The sequence below is a fragment of the Sinocyclocheilus rhinocerous genome, unplaced genomic scaffold, assembly GCF_001515625.1.
Source record: "Sinocyclocheilus rhinocerous isolate Xijiao unplaced genomic scaffold, SAMN03320098_v1.1 scaffold1215, whole genome shotgun sequence".
NCBI lineage: Eukaryota > Metazoa > Chordata > Actinopteri > Cypriniformes > Cyprinidae > Sinocyclocheilus > Sinocyclocheilus rhinocerous.
This window is the reverse complement of record NW_015628913.1, coordinates 161,423-178,566: the sequence shown is the minus strand read 5'-3', so window position 1 is coordinate 178,566 and position 17,144 is coordinate 161,423. Positions and strand designations below refer to the sequence as shown.

Here is a 17,144-nt window from a genome sequence, read left to right as displayed (position 1 = left end):
AATGTCATCATTTAAGCGCAGCCCCATTAAAAGTGAGATTTTGCGCCTTCTGTGGTCACGATCTAAATTACAGGGGGAACTGCCAAAACAATGATTAATTGGACTGAGAAATACAGCATTAGCAGCAGTTCTGCTAATAAGAATAACTAAAATGTTATTCTTATCGGGGCTTCGAGAAGTATTGTACAAACAAGCAATGAATGAATGAATGAATGATTCATTCATCATCAATAACATCAGGCAATTATACTGAATTCTTCCGGTTACATTTGTGCCTTGAATTGATGTGTATACGTTTACTTGTCTGCTGTAAGTAATCATATGACATTTATTTGGCACTAAATGTTTAAATTGTCTATCTATATGTATTAAGATTGTTCTATATACTTTCTTTTGGGTCTTTTTGAACAACAAGCATTTAAGTCTAGTTTCAAATTATGACCGTGAAAAAATCAAACACTTTCATCTTGTATGATATTTTGATGGTGATATATATTATAAGTAAAATAATATGATTGAAATAAGTATAAATATGCGGTAAATAAACAGTTTGGTTGGAAATCGTAAGGAGCACGAGTTTTAAACAGTGATCTGCATTTGTTTCTGATGATGTCATTTTTTAAATACATTTATTGTCAAATAAATTTCCTTAAATATGAGGTGAACAACAACAACAAAAACTGAAAAAGTATCTTGTGTGAGTTCCACAAATTCGTACGTTTAGATTTTACATTAGAGCTAGAGGACTCAAATCTGATCCTGTTCATCTCATGTGATGAAGAGCTCTGGCTCCACCTGCTGCTCCACTGGAGACTAAAGCCACACTGCCAGGAGAAACCTTTCAACAGACATCATGACAAACTTACAAACAGAATAACCTTACCTGAGTCTATGGCAGCTTCGAGTCCAGGAAATGACAGCACCGTTTCTAGGTTCAGTCAAGCAAAGAGAGGAGTGAGGTTATGACCACAATTTTGTCACTGCAGAGTAAGGAATTCTAGTAAGGAATCTTTTGCCATTTAGGATTGGGAATATTTTTGTATACGTAGTCTAAATGAAATTCTTTCCTCTGCACAACTTGGTGTAAGGTTTCGTCTGCCTGACCAGATCCATTACAGTTTAGTCTTAAACCTACAAACATTGTCAAGTGCATTAGGTTCGTTGAATTTCCTGAAGTTCATTAAATTCCCTCTTTTATGCTTAAACAAGCAATACAGGCTTATCCACATATTTGATTATTATCAGCAACATGAGATGAAATTCTAAACAGATTTGGAACAGTTTTAAAATCATCATCATCAGCTTTTAAGTATAGAACTAAGAGGCAAAAAATTATACTAAGAAACTATAAGTAGGCCATCCATTCTTTTAGTGTGGTTTCTTTTTAACAAGTAAATGGCAAGCTGTAACAAATTTCCAATTTATTAAAAAAGTAGGGGTCCAATAACAATGTTAAAATATCTTTTACTTGTGGAACATCACATTAAACAAAATGACAAGGCTTACAGTCAGTGTATTGATATAAACAGATCACTGCTGTGACATCTACAGATCATTAATATATGTAAATAAGCCTACAGTGTGAGACTTGGAGAACAAAATGATTAGCATATCAATGGATTCCTGCTACAACTGCCTTCTGTGATTGAGCACTTCCACTAAAGACAGGAGAGTATAGAGCAAATCAGAACACGTAGACCATACAAACAACTTTAAGAAATCTGACGTATAATTATTTACAAGAACTGACTTTATAAAAAGTTCAAATTTGACCTCCAAACATTTCAGATCCAGTGATTATACCAATTACGCACTTTTCAGTGTACTGAAAAACAGCAGCACATGCTTGCAGTGGAGGAAGGGTCCATGAAAGGCCTCTCATTTGCGGTAACCACTGACACACACTGCAAATGATTTCCCCCCGTCCATTTCATCACAGGAAATAGCATATTAGTTTGTTTGCATGGTCCAAGTCTTTCTCAGTTTTGATATTGTATAAGCCAGTGGGTGACAGAGGTCTCAGCTGCTCCTGTATCTCACATATCTCATACAGCATTTTTAAACAGTGAAATACACTTAAGAACTGCATTTACACACTATACAGAACACCCAGTGAAATATTTCAATTAAACACAGATGACGACAAATTACACTGTAACATGTTATGTTGTAATATGTCCATGTACATTTAAAATCTTATATGAGCTATTAAAATAAGGCAGGTCATAACTACTGTTTGGATAAAAACAGCATTGATAAGTTTCAAACAGCAAATCTTGGCTCAGTGACTTCATGACTGTAGTTGCCCAATGCTACACAATAGTGCTCTAACAACTGTGCAGTGTAGAGTACAGAACTTACAAGTGTAATAATGAATGCAGCTACTTCATAAGAATATAGAAAGCAGAGTAAAAGAAAGGCAAAAAAAGAAGAAAACAGAATTTCTGTAGGAAAAACTACTAGTTCTAAAAATAGTCAGTGATGCAAGGGTTCACAAGCTCTTTGACAGTCATCCAATCAGAGAAGATCTAAACAGGAAGTGGACAGCGGGTGGATCAAACATTCTAGATGATCAAACATCCCGTCGCGACATGACTGGGTCATTTATGTGCTTCTGCTACACCTGTATAGAGTCACTCAAAACTGGTATAAAAATTATAAAAGGAATGGTGGTCCCCAAACACTGGATCCTGCTGTTAGCCCTTTGTGATTCTTGGTCCTCAGCGTTGAGATCTGGGCTTGCGGATGCCATCTGTCAAAAGCCAGCATTCTTGAAGATGAAACTGCAACCCCATGCATGCCCAGAGTCCAGTTGTCTGTGCCTGCATTGTAAGGGCACTGGAATGTGTTTGACTGGAATGTAGGAAAACATTTGACGGACCTGTGACAGGTGTTGGGCATGTGCTCAAGGTGTCGCTCTCAGAGTTCAGTGGTCAGCAGACCTTTGGGCTTGTGGTTGTCGTCCATGATTGGGTGAGCCACAATACTGTCAAAGATCAATTCAGCAGTTGTCAGTTACAATCAGAAGCTGAATTAAGAACAAACTTAAAAAAAAAATTTAATTAAATAAACTTCAGTGTTTGAAAGCAATTTCCACTGCACTAAAACCTTTTTTTTTTTTTTGCAATTTATATGTTGCATGTAAAAAAACACTACTGTTCAAATGTTTGAGGTCAGTATGATTTTATTTATTTATTTATTTTTTTTAAAGAAAGTACTTTAATTCAGCAAGGATGCATTCAATTGATCCAAAATTACAGTAAAGACATGTATAAGGTTACAAAAGATTTCTATTTTAAATACGGCTCTTTTGAACCATCTATTCATCAAAGAATCATGAAAAGTAGCACAATTTAATTCTACAGTAATAATAAGAAATGTTTCTACAGCATCAGCATATTCGGAAGGATGTGACAATGAAGATTGGAATAATGGCTGCTGAATATTCAGCTTTGCCAACACAGGAATAAATTACATTTTAAAATGTATTAAAACATAAAACAGCTAATTTAATAATGTAATAATATTTTACCGTATTCTTGTTTTTACTGTATTTTTGCTCAAATAAATCCATGGTGAGCATAAGAATCTTTTCAAAAGCATTAAACATATCTTAATGACCCCAAACTTTTGAATGGTAGTATATTTAATTGAATACACTACTACTTTGGAGTGGCTGTCAGTGGAGAAACACGCCCACATAATCAGGGCCGCTGCTAGCCAAATGGGTGCCCTAAGCAGAATTATATTGCTGTGCCCCCTCCCCCAAATATTATGGAAGTAAAAAAATAAAAAATAAACCTACTATAGGGGTCAAAATAGAACTTTAATAAAATATAAAAGTAATTAAATCAATTGTAACTAAACTTTATTATTTACAAAGTACAATTGTAGTTCTATAGCAAAAAAACAAAACAAAAAAACAAAAAACTAAAATTACACATATTAAATAAAACATTTTAAAAGATTAAATATTAAAAAAATAAACAATAATAAATTAAATCAAAAATCAAAAACCGCTTCATCCTCTTTTGTAACAAATTTCAGCATTGACCCTGCATTAAATGAAGCAGAAGATATTAGTCACTGAAGAATTACTGAGTGCACTTCTACATAAACAGCTATTAGTTAAAAAAATAAAATATATACAAAAAAATAAAAAAGTAAATTAAGAGCAGTCAGTGTAATAAAACATAGTTTTAACAAAAAAAAACAAAAAAAAAACAGTTGCCTCCTACGGCTATGATTTTATTAATGCAGTTATCTGATTGATTTTATAGTCTCAAGCATTCAGAAATCACACAAAAGAAAACTAAGCAGTTTTACTACGATAAAACCATGTTAATTTTTGTAAGGGTTGTGATGTCCATATGTTTTTGTTGAAGAAATGATAGAGGCTGTTGCAATTCTATCTCAAAAAGGTGGCCAAAAATGAAAGAATAAGTGGATATTTGAATTAAATGTTTGGTCAATATTAAACAAGGATTTGATCGTCCTGTAAGTGTAGCAGCAGCAATTACCAGGCCTTTGGCACCCTTTGCAGGCATTTGTAAGTAAAAAAATAAAAAATAAACCTACTATAGGGGTCAAAATAGAACTTTAATAAAATATAAAAGTAATTAAATCAATTGTAACTAAACTTTATTATTTACAAAGTACAATTGTAGTTCTATAGCAAAAAAACAAAACAAAAAAACAAAAAACTAAAATTACACATATTAAATAAAACATTTTAAAAGATTAAATATTAAAAAAATAAACAATAATAAATTAAATCAAAAATCAAAAACCGCTTCATCCTCTTTTGTAACAAATTTCAGCATTGACCCTGCATTAAATGAAGCAGAAGATATTAGTCACTGAAGAATTACTGAGTGCACTTCTACATAAACAGCTATTAGTTAAAAAAATAAAATATATACAAAAAAATAAAAAAGTAAATTAAGAGCAGTCAGTGTAATAAAACATAGTTTTAACAAAAAAAAACAAAAAAAAAACAGTTGCCTCCTACGGCTATGATTTTATTAATGCAGTTATCTGATTGATTTTATAGTCTCAAGCATTCAGAAATCACACAAAAGAAAACTAAGCAGTTTTACTACGATAAAACCATGTTAATTTTTGTAAGGGTTGTGATGTCCATATGTTTTTGTTGAAGAAATGATAGAGGCTGTTGCAATTCTATCTCAAAAAGGTGGCCAAAAATGAAAGAATAAGTGGATATTTGAATTAAATGTTTGGTCAATATTAAACAAGGATTTGATCGTCCTGTAAGTGTAGCAGCAGCAATTACCAGGCCTTTGGCACCCTTTGCAGGCATTTGTAAATTGTTTATTTATTTTGTATTACATTATGTATTTTAACAGAGTTACTCAATAAAATCATAGGATTATTATTAATTAACCAATCATTATTGCCTCATTGTTTTTATATAATCCATTTTACGTCATTTTAAAGGCTGTTGTTCGCTTAGGTATATTTTTATTACCACAAAAAAAATATTAGGCTAAATACTTTAATTATTATTTGAAGTAACAAAACCATGGTTAATTTGTGGTTACCATGGTTACAAGAACAATGATTTTTTTGTTTTGTTTTATTCGTAGTAAAACCACGGTTAATTTTCGTAAGGGAACATGGAAACTCAAGAGAGAATATTAAGGCAGATGCGTTGGTGGTGGTGAAATTATTACTGACATTAAAACACGTTATTAACGTCAACAGACAAAAAAGTTTCACAGGATTATGAACGTACATGAAAATGATATAGGGGCTTCATCTTGGGCTATTTAACTTTTTCTTTTCTTGGCGCCGGACTGCTGATGCCTTTTTTCCGGGCATAGTTGTCCATCAATTATGATCATTTGCAGTCAGCCGTAAACAAGAGGTGAGGCGAGGGCGGGCGCGGATGCGGGAATGGCGCGTCACGTGTGCTTAGCCTACTGCATTCACCGTAAAATGCAATTCTTTAAATTGTATATGTATGTTCATGTTTATATTTTTATTCATGTATATGTATGTTAATATTAATATAGAACGAAAGTTTTTTTTTTTTTTGAGCAACTGGGATGGTGCCCCCCCGCGCGGATGCGGGAATGGCGCGTCACGTGTGCTTAGCCTACTGCATTCACCGTAAAATGCAATTCTTTAAATTGTATATGTATGTTCATGTTTATATTTTTATTCATGTATATGTATGTTAATATTAATATAAGTTTTTTTTTTTTTTGAGCAACTGGGATGGTGCCCCCCCCTGGGATTTGGTGCCCAACGCAAACTGCTTACTCTGAGTATAGGGAGCTGCGGTAATCCACATAATGGTGAAATTACAGCATGACTCCTCTTGGTTTTATCCTCTACCAAGTTGAAAATGGTAAATCTGATTGCTTAGGAAAGTAATAGGACAACTGTCCTCAACAGAGCAGAGAAAGGTAATGGAGCAGGGATGAAACAAACCTGGTGGCAATCACATTGTGAGTGTGAGAGAGATTTGGGAGTGGGGAAATAGCAGCCCCTTCAGGATGGTGAGATGACATCTTTGCTGTACAGTCAAGGAGGCCGTTAGTAAAGGTGCCAGACTGCTAGAGGTGAGAGAGGAAGCAGGGGGACAGTCAGTCACTAAATGAACTACTAGAAATGTGAGAGGAAGTGAGGGTAATGAAAATGTGCACTCCATTGAACATGTGGCTTGATAGCGAGTCATCTGAGTCAACATCATCAGCTGCAATAAGAAAGCTTCTTCTAAATCTATAAATCTACAGAGTGCATCTACAGAGCTGCAGAGAAATATGAACAGGCATCCATGTACAAATGCTTAGATAGTTGCTGTTCTTCTACAATGATGCATAGATCTGTGTCTGGAGTCCTCACCAGGAAAAAAGCTAAAACTCAGTGATTGCTACAGTCAGTTGGAGGTACTTTTAAACCTTACCAAATGCATCATATTCAGAATATTCAATCAATCCATTATTCAATTTCATTTTCATGTAATATCTTCATAAAAATTATTCAAAATGACGTTAAATCTTTAGATAAAACATAAAAAAGGCCTTGATTTTAGATGTCAACTCACTATAGGTGCTGAAGCTGGAATGATCCAACGAGGAGTGATTGTGGGTTTTGGAGCTGGCACCTGTCAAATCAAATATTTGAATAAAATATTAATACTTCAACGATGTGGAAACACCTGAAGAAAATAGGCATTATTGTTCCAAACAGTCAATTACATAATCAAACAGTAAACCTTTGCTTACTATAAGCATTACAAGCATATTGTGAGCTGCAGTGCTAAACTTACTACAGGAATGGGGTCTGTGAAGTCTATCAGGTTATCAGTCAGAGGGGCTGTCAGCGGCTCAGAATCCTGACCTTTGACCTGCATTGTAAAAAGCCACATGCTCTAAAGCGCATGCCAACCAAAAGCACATTCAATGACTAGATTTGCATTTCCTGCGGGATGTGTCAATTCTGGCAAGACATCACAAAAAGTGATGCTTTTGTAATTATTTGAAAACATAAAAAAAGAAAGAAAAAAAAAAAAAAAGAGACAAAAGAGGGAATATTCAATATAAATAGATACAAATATAAGTAAATAGTAAATGTGGCATTGTGAGGTGGATGCAAAGTGGCCCAAGTCCAAAGAACCCACCCTCAAGTCTATGATATTCTAGTCAATGTTCCCTCCAAAAGTTTTTTTTTTTTGCTAAGCAAAACTTTTCTCTATTGGGCAGACATTTCGGCCACCTGAGCAAAAACATTCTTTATACCAGACCTGTACAGCGCACACACAAAAAAGTGTGTAACTTTTTGATTCGACTATTTGATTCGGACCCTTGATGTAACTAAATGATGCACATTTTATGTTACCTGAGAAAACATTTTTTCTACAGTGCTGTTACACCAAGAAATTCTATTAAAAATTTAAAAAATCTCTCACAGAACAGTTCAATTCTTTAATAATATAATATAATATATAAAAACAAACTGAAGCATTTAAACTGATGAATATGTAGCACTTGTGTCCTCCAATGCAAATACAATCCACTGGACCAGTTTTAGACTTGAAAGGAGTGGGGTGGAAGATATAAAACTTACACAGGAGACCAGAGGTTGAATATAAAATTAACACTTTACTGTAACATGGCAAACACAAACCAAATGTTTGGATATAAAAAAAAACAAGTAACGAAAGGTAAGTAAAACACCCTCCCCCCTTTTTTTTTTGTAATTTTTTTTTCCGGTATCTACCCTTTTTTCTTTCACAGATGAATGAACAACTTCACTGTACTCAGGGCAAAGCAAACACAATCACATCACAAAACAGAACAATGAAATATTAATCAATATGCAGAATTTGATTCCGCAACTCAGATTTAATTCACTTCGAGGTGTATGATACTGTTCAGTTCGGAAACACGGTGCATCTGCGGCTGACGGTGCCCCCACCCCCCATCTAAGAAGGCAACGTCACAGAACGAGTAGGTAGATCAGTGGTTCTCAAAGTGTGGGGCGCACAAGTACACAGAAAAAGAAAAGAAATAAAACAGTAAACAGCCAAAGGACGTCCGTTGCAAATCATTTTAACTTTGTGTCAGTACGTCATAAATAGAACAAGGCATCAGTTTAATGTCAGGTTTTGTCGTGCCACGCCGCATCCAGTGTAGACAGTGTCACTGATTATAATGGGTTCTAATGTATTTTGCCGCTTGTGTCTGGTGTAGACACGGTGTTTAATGTCGTTGGTGAGGAGGAAAGCCTGTGTGTGTCCTATGCCTTAGCGGACAGCATGAAACCCACAAATAAATAAATAACAGCGAGAATAATAATAACAGTTATTCTCTCTATGCTATTTTTCAATGTTTCAAGTGATGCAGGTGTTTTTTTACCTGTAGGTTTTTTTTAATTAAAAAAGCATTCATTTTTCTTAATGTTTAGTGAAATTATTTGGTAGTCTGAGGTGGGATGGGGATTCGGGAAGGGGGGGGGGTACCAGATTTTTTTATAGGTTTAAAGGGGGGCGCGACCAAAAAAGATTGAGAACTACTGAGGTAGATAAAGCTCTCTTTCTAAGACAGTTGCTGTCCTTTCGTTGGAGATGTCAGAGATAAAACACCTTCTTCAGATGCTCCAGTCTGTCATTCCTACCTCACCTGTAGCTATTACACAGGAAGATGAGGAGGGTTCCAGTAAAAGAATGGATGATGAACCTTTTAGTTCTTCTTTTCCTCCATCTCATGCTGACTTTGACTTGCTCTCTACAAGTGCGTCTGACTTGCTTTTCCAGGATCACTTGAATGCGGCAGATGTTGCTGCACAATCTTCCCCCCAGGAGAATACAGCTTTTTCAGCTGCAGAAGGTTCCAGCAGGGATTCGATTCACTCAGGACTAACTACGTCCTCTGCGGATGATACCTTAGCTGTACTCCAAATGGCAGTTGCTCACTTAGGGCTGGATAACTTTGCCAGTGCAGCCAGCCCAGTCCAACGTCTTTTTAGACAGTCTTCAGCTGGGTCTAACTTTGCTATGCCACCATGCAAGTATTTCGTTGCAGAATTTTCAAACTCCGTTATAGGGTCTAGTGCACCTAAACGGCAGCCAAAAACTGCCCGTACACTGGCATCTATGGCGGATGCAGATACCATTGGGGTTAGCCGTGATCCAGAAATAGAGCATCCTGTTGCTGCCCTTGTGGTGTCACATGATGAGGCCCTGTGAGGCAATGTGCATTACCCCAGTAGTCAGTGCGGTCGCACAGACTCGTTACTCAAAAAGGCATACGAGTCTACTGCATATATAACCAGTGCAGAGAACACAATATGTCAATTACTCCTCGCCACAACTAGCACACTCGAATCGGCAAATGTTGACCCCTCAGTTTCGCAATTCCTTCAAACTACTCTTCTGGCTATGGGCCATGCCACCAATGAACTGTGTACTCTTACAGCCATGCTTCTGGCAGCTCGCTGGCAAGTGTGGCTCGCCCAGTCGAAAATGCCAGAGGATTGTAAAAAGGGACCTCCCAATTGTTCCTGGCCACCTGTTTGGTCCTAATGTCCCAGAGCTTCTGGAAAAAAGGTTAACATTGTTTGAGGCCATTTGTCAATTGACTCAGGCTCAGCGCAATCCTGCCAGGCATTCAGGCTCGTCATCATTTTGCAATTCTAGAGCAATGATTCCACCAGCATTCTACTCCACAACCCCAGGGGTTACAGAGGCCCCATGCTACTGAGGACACTCAAGGTTTCGACCTCATCAGCGGCAGATGCCAGGGGGGTCCACAACCCCCAAAGCTTGAAGTCAATGGGCCGGTGGTCGATCGTTTTTCGATTCTACACCTGCAATACTGGAGGGAGATGACAGTAGATCCATGGGTTTGGACTACAATAAGCAAGGGGAATACTCTGCAGTTTTAACGCGGCCCCCCAAATTTTCAAGGATTGTCCCTACAGTGATAGGGGATCCAGTTAGTTCAGAAGCTAGACTTGAGACATCTAAACATGTTCCTGAAAACTCTTCAGTTTCGGATGTTACGTGCAGTCGACGTTCTTCAGTCGGTCACAAAGGAAGATTGGTTTACAAGCATCGAGACTGCTTTAGGAGCATGTGCAGAGGCTAGGTCTTGCCATAAACGAGGCAAAGAGTTGTCTGAATCCAGTGCAAACAATTACTTACATTGGAAAGACACTGTGAAAGACATGTATAATGTCTGCCACCCTCTCACATTCCCGAGTGGACAGCATTCTGGAGATCCTTGCTCGTTTCCAGCTGGGTGCAAGCTTGCCGTACAAGACATTGTTACAACTCTTGGGGATGCTGACCGCCACCCACTTCTGTGATTCCACTTGGCTTACTTCACCTCAGGCCTCTCCAGCGGTGGAACAACAGTTTGCAGTTGAACCCTGCCAGACATCTTCACCGGCTGATTGTTGTCTCATGCAGTTGTATCCAGGCATTGACACCGTGGAATCGTCAAGAGTTTCTGATGTCAGGTGTTCCCCTAGGGGTCATTCCTTCTCGTCAAGAGGTGGTCACAACCATTGCTTTCCTCTTCAGGTGGGGGGCATCATGGAATCACAGGGGTGTTTGTGGCCATTGGTCTCCAGCTCGGTCCAGGGACCACATCAATCTCCTGGAGTTGCATGCAGTTTTCCTAGCCCTGCAGCATTTCTTGCCAGTTCTGGCAGGCTGTCATGTCCTCATTCGGTCCGACAACTCCTCAACAGTGTTTCACCTGAACCATCAAGGTGGAACAAAGTCCCTCAAGTCCCTGCATCTCACCCACAAGATACTCACTTGGTCTCTTCCTCGACTAGGATCATTGAGGTCAGTTCACCTCCCGGGATCAAGCAATCAGATAGTGGATGCTCTGCCAAGGGATCTTCTGCACCCAGGGGAATGGAGGCTTCACCAGGATGTGGTGCAGAAAATATGGGAGCAGACAAATCTAGTGAGATAACGCACACTGTTTCCCCAGATGAACGTTAAGCAACCCAAACTCACAGCATATGCAGAGGAAGAGTTTGTCGACCGAGCTGCTGAGATGGAGACGTGCACCACGCTTGTAAATGATTACAGTGCAACACAAAGCACGTTCCCAAATGCACATGACTGGAAACCCAAACAAACAACACATGCAATAAAAGACCGAACAATATAATGCAAGCACTGTCCAAGGTTTTACCACAAACTCAACTTTATACTGATATCGTGAGACCGTTTTTCACCTCAATGAGTAACATTGTCATGTTTAATATCGCGAGATCTTGTGTGCTCCCGAAAGCCAGGAGAAATGGCTCTGTATTTATATCAGTTGCACTGCATTGTTAATTTTGCGCGAAACTATTGTTTTTATCGAAAAGAAAAATGAACACTAATTTCATATATACTGCCTTTTAAAAATTCAAGTACTTTTCAAGTACCTTTTAATAAATATGGCTGTTTTCAAGAGTTTTATAGGACTTAAATTACAAAAAGTCAAATTCAAGTACTTTAAGCATTTTAAGCACCTTGTACGATGCCGGTTTATAGCCTAACTTTAGCTGTTTACTTTTGTTGATTGTATTTAGGCTTCAAAACTCATAAAAGCTGTGGTCATCTGTGAAGATTACCATGATGAACATTTAAATACCATAAACTTTTATTGCTCACAGATTATTATTTAAATGTTTCATTATTTTCTGCAATAATCCGAAAGCCAAGGGGAAAATCCTATTGGCTTTTTGTCGAGGGAACCAGGAGGATTTTAACTATGGGTTGTCATCCCTCCAGCACTCTATTGACAATCCTGATGAACCACTGAGTAAACAGAAAAACCTCAACACACTGTTATGAATGTTTGACAGGCAAAGAAAATAAAAGTAATGTTTTGCTTTATTTATTTTCCCTCTAAAAGAGAGCATGTTTCAGTGTTGAGTGAGTAAATGACGGTGTATTTTGACAGCTGCTGCGGAACTCTTGTTACAGTGTGCCAGCAGCTGGAATGACATTAAGCCACTGTTACCTTGGATGACTGGGCTTCATTCACTGGATCTGATGACAGAGGCGGCACAGAAGAGATTAAGTCATCTGCGTTCACTTCCAGGCTGAGGACAGACAATGAATAGAATGAGCACTTTCATGAACAAATGCCTTGCAAGTCTTTTTTTTTACTGAGTGAATCTTGAAGCTGCCATATATGATAAAACAATGGTGGCTGTAGCTGTGGATGAAAATGTTTGTGAATATTCAGGTCTTTTCAGTAGTGATGAAGCATGTCTGAGAAGAGTCAAAACGCAGATTAAGTCATCTGCGTTCTCTTCCAGGCTGAGGACAGACAATGAATAGAATGAGCACTTTCATGAACAAATGCCCTGCAAGTCTTTTTTTCTGAGTGAATCTTGAAGCTGCCATATATGATAAAACAATGGTGGCTGTAGCTGTGGATGAAAATGTTTGTGAATATTCAGGTCTTTTCAATAGTGATGAAGCATGTCTGAGAAGAGCTCTAGACCCAACCCTTTTGATTTTGAGCACTGGAAATGAACACAAAGACATTGAAAACCTTTGAGCATTTCAAAGCACCTCTCAAGCTATTCATTAGTGTTCATTCAAAGGAAATCACACAGGAAATCACAATGTTCACCCTTGAATGAAACCTTATGAACACCTCTAATGAAGTGTTTGAGGAAATGACTCAAGGTCATTTTGTGATTACTGTTGATTATGGGTTTGTGTGTGTGTGTGTGTGTGTGCGCGCGCATTTGGACGGCTTCCCACCAGAGCAGAGCGGCCTTCCAGAGAGTCCTGACAATTTTTACACATTTGGCAGATGATTTTGCCAGTGTGTGTTTTCCCTGTGAATCAACCCCATAGTTTTGGTGTCTACAAATTGAGCATCTGATGTAGGCATCAGTAGTGAATTATAATGTAATCTCTGGCTCCTTTCCATAATACCCAATTTTCATATTGTATATAATTTTAACTATCAGTCACATAACGTTTATTTGATTCTACAGACATCTAATTGTAAATGTGACATTGGACAGAGGAAAAAAATCTTCCATACTAAGACACTCATTTTCCACATGCTTCTTTTATAATGTGACTATCAGAGCTGAATGGTTCCAGGCCAGTGTACACAGCTAATCATGCAGTCAATCTGTGGCATGAGTACATGTGGTTACATAAGAACATGTTTCCAGGCAGACCACGGCCATATGACCCATCTGTAACTACATATCAACGGTTGCCACTAGATGGCAACAGTAAGCTTTAAATCACAGGCTACATTAAGGAATGTTCTGGGTTCAATACAAGGTACAGTCTATGGACATCATCTGTGAAATGCTTTCAATTAGAAAAAGAAAATAAGTTATAATTTATTTTAAATTAGCAACTGCAGCATCTCGGTCTAGCTTTTAGGACACAGAAGTGCACACATTTGTTCTACCTCTTTGGGAAAATTCTTGCTAGTTCTAATTAACATACACTACTGTTCAAAAGTCTGGTGTCAGTAAAGTGTTTTGGAGGAAGTTTGTTATGCTTACCAAGGCTGCATTTATTTGACCAAAAACACAGTAAAAACAGTAAGAATGTGAAATATTTCAAACTGTTGTTTATTTTAATATTTAAAATAGGATGACCATATGTGCCCTATTTCCCGGAGACGTCCTGGCCAGGATTTCTATATTGCCTAAAATATCCAGGTTTTGGCTTCGTTTTCGCTGCGCAGACTGATCAGTGTATGCCATTAAAGTACCATGAGAGCTATAGAGGGCAGACGACTCCTTATGCTTTCGAATCGATCTCGTGGTACTTTGATGTCATACACAGATCGGTCTACGCAGCCCCGCTTTAAGTCGAACACACCTAATATGTATTTGTATTTGCATTGCTTTGCCTGTTCTCTGTAGATCCCACCTTCTTATGTGCCACGATTGGTCAATTATGTACAATGCCTGCATGTTATTGGTCAAACTACTTTTTTCAATTACTACCTTCAGCAAGTACGAAAACAAAGTCAAAACCTGGATATTTTAGGCAATATAGAAATCCTGGCCAGGACGTGTCTGAGAAAAAGAGCACGCAAGGTCACCCTATTTAAAAGTGCAAAGTGTATCTTCAGCAGCCATTACTCCTGTGATGGCAAAGCTGAATTTTCAGAAGCTATTACTCCAGTTTTCAGTGTCACATGATCCTTCAGAAATCATTCTAATATGCTGTTTTAGTGCTCAAGAAACATTTCTCCTTATTATCATGGTTGAATCTTTTGTAACAATATATTTTTGTATCAAATTATCACAGTAATGTAAAATTTATAATGTCTCAATGAAACAAAAAGGCTTTAATTTACTCATTGCAACTCATTTCCACAAGTTTGGAGAGAAATATCCTGCCATATCTGTCCTGTCCTGTTCATTTTAAGATTAAACCAAATAATATAACAGATTTAATTCTAACTGTAACAATCAAACATCTTGAAAACATAAAACAAGTCCTGGCTTGTTGATGGGAGGACCAGGTGGCCCCTTTAATCTGGGTGTGCCCCAGTTTCTGCCTGCCTGCTTGTGCTCCACTGCCTCAGACATTGTCCCAGGAGGATTACAGGCACACAGGCTCACTCACATGGCCCCACTATGTCTTAATCCACACACTCAAACAACAAAGCAATGCTTCTTTGTAGTACAATCTTCTCAGTGTACTTGGACTAGGTTTTGTGTGCTGTGGTCTCACATGCTGGTAGAGCAGGGCAGCAGGCCGGGCTGTTTTAGCAGGTCCCAGGACTCCTGGCGCTCCGCTCTCCCACTCACTGGCAGAGAGGTTGTGCTTCCCATACGCCCCCCATGACCCGTCAATCTGATAAAGAGTCAGACAGGCATTGCTATCCATCATTCACATCATTACTAAAAATAATCATTTTTAATAACTATCATACAACAAATATCTGTGCCCATGTTATCTGTGCACAAGTTTTACAAGACGACACAAATATATCATACCTGGCTGCTGCTTCCTGTAGGTTACAGTTCTTGTCTGGAGCCAGTCCAAGCTCATCTCTACAATCCTAAACAAAGAGATGAACCTTTCCAAACATATACAAGCACTTTGCACTTCAGTATACCCGACATATACCTTCAGTCTACCTGTCCCACTTCAGTATACCTGACATTAACATGTTGATGTCGTAAGCCATGTATGTAGTCATTAAATCACAAATCCTCCCTTTGAGGAAGACGAACAGTCAACTGTCAAGTTGCTGAATACCTTGAGCGCTGCCTCTGCCTGAGCTTTCAGGACGTTGCTCTTGAGTTCATCTTGAGCTTTGAGCTGGTTCAGAACAGGACTGCTGCTCACACTATTCAAACTTTTTTCTGTTATTTTTACCACTTCCTCCTGCACAAAAAACCAAAGACATATTGTACAGTATTATGTGAAGCATTCGTATAGTCTGTATTCTTTTTAGTCTATGTATAGGTAAACATTTATATATATATAGTATATTTATAGTCAAAATCAGTCAGTAGGCTAGTTGTGTATAGGTACAGTGTTTATGTGAAGCATTCGTATAGTTTGTATTTTTTTTTTATTTATGTATAGGTAAACATTTATATATATATAGTATATTTATAGTCAAAATCAGTCAGTAGGCTAGTTGTGTATAGGTTTTACTTCATTGTTGTATGCCTGTATTTAAGTAGCACCGTGGTCCTGTGAGGCACAACATTTCGTTCCACTGTATGTCCCCACATGTAGCGGAATGACAATAAAGCTCAACTTGAACTTGAACTTGAAAGCATGTTAGCAAATAATCATCAGCTCTTTATGGGAAAAGACCTTACATGACACTGAGCTGGAAAAGATACAGAGATCAATGACTGCAGTAATAGCACGAGTAATCATCTTCCCTATTAATATTAAATTTAAAGTACATCCTCAGGTTGGAGTGACACAGTGGCCATCACAATCTCTGCACCTTGTATTTAAAGTCTATGTCAAGCTTTAATAAGATGCAGTGTGTGTGGAGGGGGGACATATTGCAAAAACACCATTTACAAAAAGCTTTGTTCTCAGTGTGTGCAGGGCTTCCGGTTGGCTGAACTGACCTGGTTATTCATGTTGAGGTTGACATTGGTTCTGGCTGGAGCAGACACTGGAGTGTTTTCAATCTCTAGTTGCTTGAGCCGAGCTGCAGCCTCTGTGGATGAGAACAGTGAGCATCATTAAACAAGGAGAGGTCAGACAAGACAGATGGAAACACATCTGCATGTGTGGGGATTAAACCATGTTCACTCTGGGGATAATCGGTTCACACGATGGAAAGGCAGAGCGTGAAAATACTGTAACTGTACAGACAATGATCAAATAATAAATAAAAAAGTTGTACTTTGTTTCATAAAAGCATGTAGATGTTACAATTGTTTTCTTATTTTATATGAAAGAGGTAATGAATTTAAATATATACATTTATATACCCAATATACACTACCATTCAAAAGTAAAGGGTTGGTAATAGGCTTGCTGCGGTAGTCAGTGTTACCGGTGTTCGGCCACACACCGAATAGATTACTTAGCCACCGCGGTACTGCCCCACTGTTGTTTTGCTTTTTTTATAGAAATAAAAACCATTTAGTTCAGTTGGACAACAGACGCTACAGTTGTAAACTGA

The 17,144-nt window shown here is 37.9% G+C and overlaps 1 protein-coding gene across 5 annotated transcripts in view; it reads right to left on the bottom strand.

Annotated features, from left to right (window-relative positions):
- Window positions 1-1,441: 1,441 nt before the first annotated feature.
- LOC107738499 (band 4.1-like protein 5) overlaps window positions 1,442-17,144 on the bottom strand; it is a 52,024-nt gene continuing 36,321 nt past the window's right edge. For 3 of the 5 annotated variants that reach the window (XM_016550249.1, XM_016550252.1, XM_016550250.1), the window contains exons 18-26: window positions 16,582-16,673; window positions 15,743-15,871; window positions 15,478-15,542; window positions 15,212-15,334; window positions 12,501-12,582; window positions 7,298-7,375; window positions 7,073-7,132; window positions 6,457-6,581; window positions 1,442-2,986 (exon numbers count right to left, since the gene is read on the bottom strand). In XM_016550249.1, coding sequence (XP_016405735.1) covers window positions 2,920-2,986; window positions 6,457-6,581; window positions 7,073-7,132; window positions 7,298-7,375; window positions 12,501-12,582; window positions 15,212-15,334; window positions 15,478-15,542; window positions 15,743-15,871; window positions 16,582-16,673 — 821 coding nt within the window. In that variant the 3' untranslated portion in view covers window positions 1,442-2,919. Of the gene's footprint in view, window positions 2,987-6,456; window positions 6,582-7,072; window positions 7,133-7,297; window positions 7,376-12,500; window positions 12,583-12,619; window positions 12,803-15,211; window positions 15,335-15,477; window positions 15,543-15,742; window positions 15,872-16,581; window positions 16,674-17,144 lie in introns of those variants that run through there. The other 2 variants (XM_016550251.1, XM_016550253.1) reach the window with 2 other exon arrangements.